Source organism: Phallusia mammillata, chromosome 6 (genome assembly GCF_965637545.1).
Source record: "Phallusia mammillata chromosome 6, kaPhaMamm4.hap1.1, whole genome shotgun sequence".
Taxonomy (NCBI): domain Eukaryota; kingdom Metazoa; phylum Chordata; class Ascidiacea; order Phlebobranchia; family Ascidiidae; genus Phallusia; species Phallusia mammillata.
Genome location: NC_137257.1, coordinates 23,214,579 through 23,216,988, shown reverse-complemented (window position 1 = coordinate 23,216,988; position 2,410 = coordinate 23,214,579). Strand labels below are relative to the sequence as shown.

The following is a 2,410-nucleotide window of genomic DNA, read 5'->3' as shown; positions in this document are numbered from 1 at the left end:
CCCCTGGAATCTAACTGTATCCGTATATCAACCTTGCAGACAATAAAAAAGAAAATGTGCTGGGACAATGAAACAAACACTCCCCCATACATAATGGTTCGGAGTGATTGTTGGAAATCATTTCAGCAAAATGAAGTGGCAGCATCATGGCCCAGATACACAGTAACTATGTCAGAAGTTATCATGTTTCCAACTTTTACCACGGTATGGCAATTATTTATGAGGTTCCTTTAATCCTAGTGTCGGTGCATTATACTTTATTGTCGTGTTATTATGTTTTGTTAAGCACAATAAATACAAACGGTGGATAATAGGCAAACACATTAAAGAAGCATTTTCAAGTGAGAAGCTGTCTCAACAAACAGCATTCTTCGTGAAGTTTTTAAAAATAGAAAACAAAATGGACGAGCAACCCAGAAAAACAAACATAAAGGTTTTGTTTCTTGATCTGTTTTTATGTGATTTAAGAACTAATGAAAAATTGTGTTACATCTTGTCACAAATATTCTAGGCCGCCCCATGACAATATCCCGCAGCCCAGTTCTCAAGCGACGTTATCCCGAAACGGCTGGAGTTTAATGTGCGGGTCAAGCCTTTTGTTGCGAATGGCCGTTTCACACCATCGCTTCTTTTGTTTATGTGTTTATGTGCCAATTCATCAGGTCGCGCTGTTACGGGGTGCTAGTCACCATTGCTTTATCTAAAGGAAATCGTCATAGCGAATTAGCGCCTTTTACCATTATCGTTGTTGCATCAGCGTTATAAGAGCGCCCGTCTAAGGATAACATAATACAGAGAAGAAGATAGAGATAACTGCGAAGTAATGCTGGATTGTTGTTTTGGTTGTGGTTGGACGTGAATAAATGTAAAAGAAGAGGTTTGCTGCCGATCAGAGTACACGAGCGTTAGCTGTTAAAAGAACTTCCATAGTCAGTCCCAATCTTGTGCGTAACCGTGCAAACGGGAACGTGACATCTGGGGGCTCGTCCGGGATCTGACTTTAAAACGCGAAGTTGAACGCTAACCCCTGTAAGATCGGCAATGGCGTCTGTAAACCTCTACGTGGAGGCGGGAAAACAGATGGGGCTCGTTGACGAAGATCTGCGCAAGTATGTAGATGAGCAGGTGGACCGTGAGAATGAACGTGAAGAGAGAAGGGCTAGCCGTGAGGTTGAGCAGAAAAGACGTGAAGGTGAGGCCGAGCAAAGGAAACTTGGCGCCAAACGGGAAATCCGCGAGCACGAACTGGCTATGAAGAAGCTTGAGCTTGAGCTGGAAGCTATGAACCGCCGTAGAAAAAAAACAAACAAGGAGAAAGTCGACCTGGATCATGTCCACCTGGCGGAAAAGGAGCAAGAGCGCATTCCAGAACCAATGAATAAACGGCTTGTGACAACTTCTGTTGAGAGGACGGAAATCTGCGATTCAGTGGAGCAAAACGTCAAATCGCTAGACGAGGTAATAAAGGATTTGTCGCAGGGTCGCATCGAAAAGGAAGTGGAGATGTGTGACAAAGAAGAGTCAGGTTCTGTGACACAACAAGCGACGGAGAATAACGCCACGATTCAAACGAAGACCGGTGGGCAAGGCGCAGAATTGTCACAGGAGCGGGTCAATATTCAATTACATACAGAAGAAGAGGGAGGCGTGATTGCTGCTTCAATACAAAAGACGACGGAGCAGAACGCCATACCAATGACAGTCGTCAGTGTTCAAGATCAAGAATTGGTTCAGAATCGCCCTAGTGTTGAGGTGCAAATGCTGGATGAGAAACAGTATATTTCTTCATTGCAACATATTCTCGAGGAACCAACTGGTGGCAGTCTAGGTTTAGCGCCGACCAGTGAGTGCAACTTTCAAAGCACATTTATCCCTGTCCTGCCGTGCATCACAACCGACCTATTGTTGCATCAGCCTTATAAGAGCGCCCGTCTAAGGATAACATAATACAGAGAAGAAGATAGAGATAACTGCGAAGTAGTGCTGGATTGTTGTTTTTGTTGTTTTGGTTGTGGTTGGACGTGAATAAATGTAAAAGAAGAGGTTTGCTGCCGATCAGAGTACACGAGCATTAGCTGTTAAAAGAACTTCCATAGTCAGTCCCAATCTTGTGCGTAACCGCGCAAACGGGAGCGTGACACATCTTCGTGGGTTTCTATAATTGAACAAGCACAAAAGGCAGTTCAAGATTTTGAAATTTCCACATTAAACAAATTTATTTCTTACGGAAAGAAATCCCATGGTATGGAAAACATGCGAGGTGTTTTGTGTAGGATATTGAAGTATGTTGTATTTGTATATTTTGTATTGCCAAAGATATCTCAAAAGGTGGTATACGTTGGGACAAAGCTTTAAACCCATACATTATTGTACAAAGTGTTTGGATGCAATGCCAACATGCAAAAGACTA

The 2,410-nt window shown here is 43.0% G+C and overlaps 1 protein-coding gene across 1 annotated transcript; it reads left to right on the top strand.

Annotated features, from left to right (window-relative positions):
* The first annotated feature begins 500 nt into the window (after nt 1-500).
* LOC145232964 (uncharacterized) lies at nt 501-2,044 on the top strand. The gene has a single exon (XM_080097626.1). It carries the CDS (start codon nt 1,042-1,044, stop codon nt 1,945-1,947), a length of 906 nt encoding a protein of 301 aa, XP_079953752.1. The 5' UTR covers nt 501-1,041; the 3' UTR covers nt 1,948-2,044.
* Nucleotides 2,045-2,410: the final 366 nt, after the last annotated feature.

Coding starts and splice junctions, on each gene's coding strand:
- LOC145232964 (XM_080097626.1), top strand. CDS start 1,042: ATGGCGTCTGTAAACCTCTACGTGGAGGCGGGAAAACAGATGGGGCTC.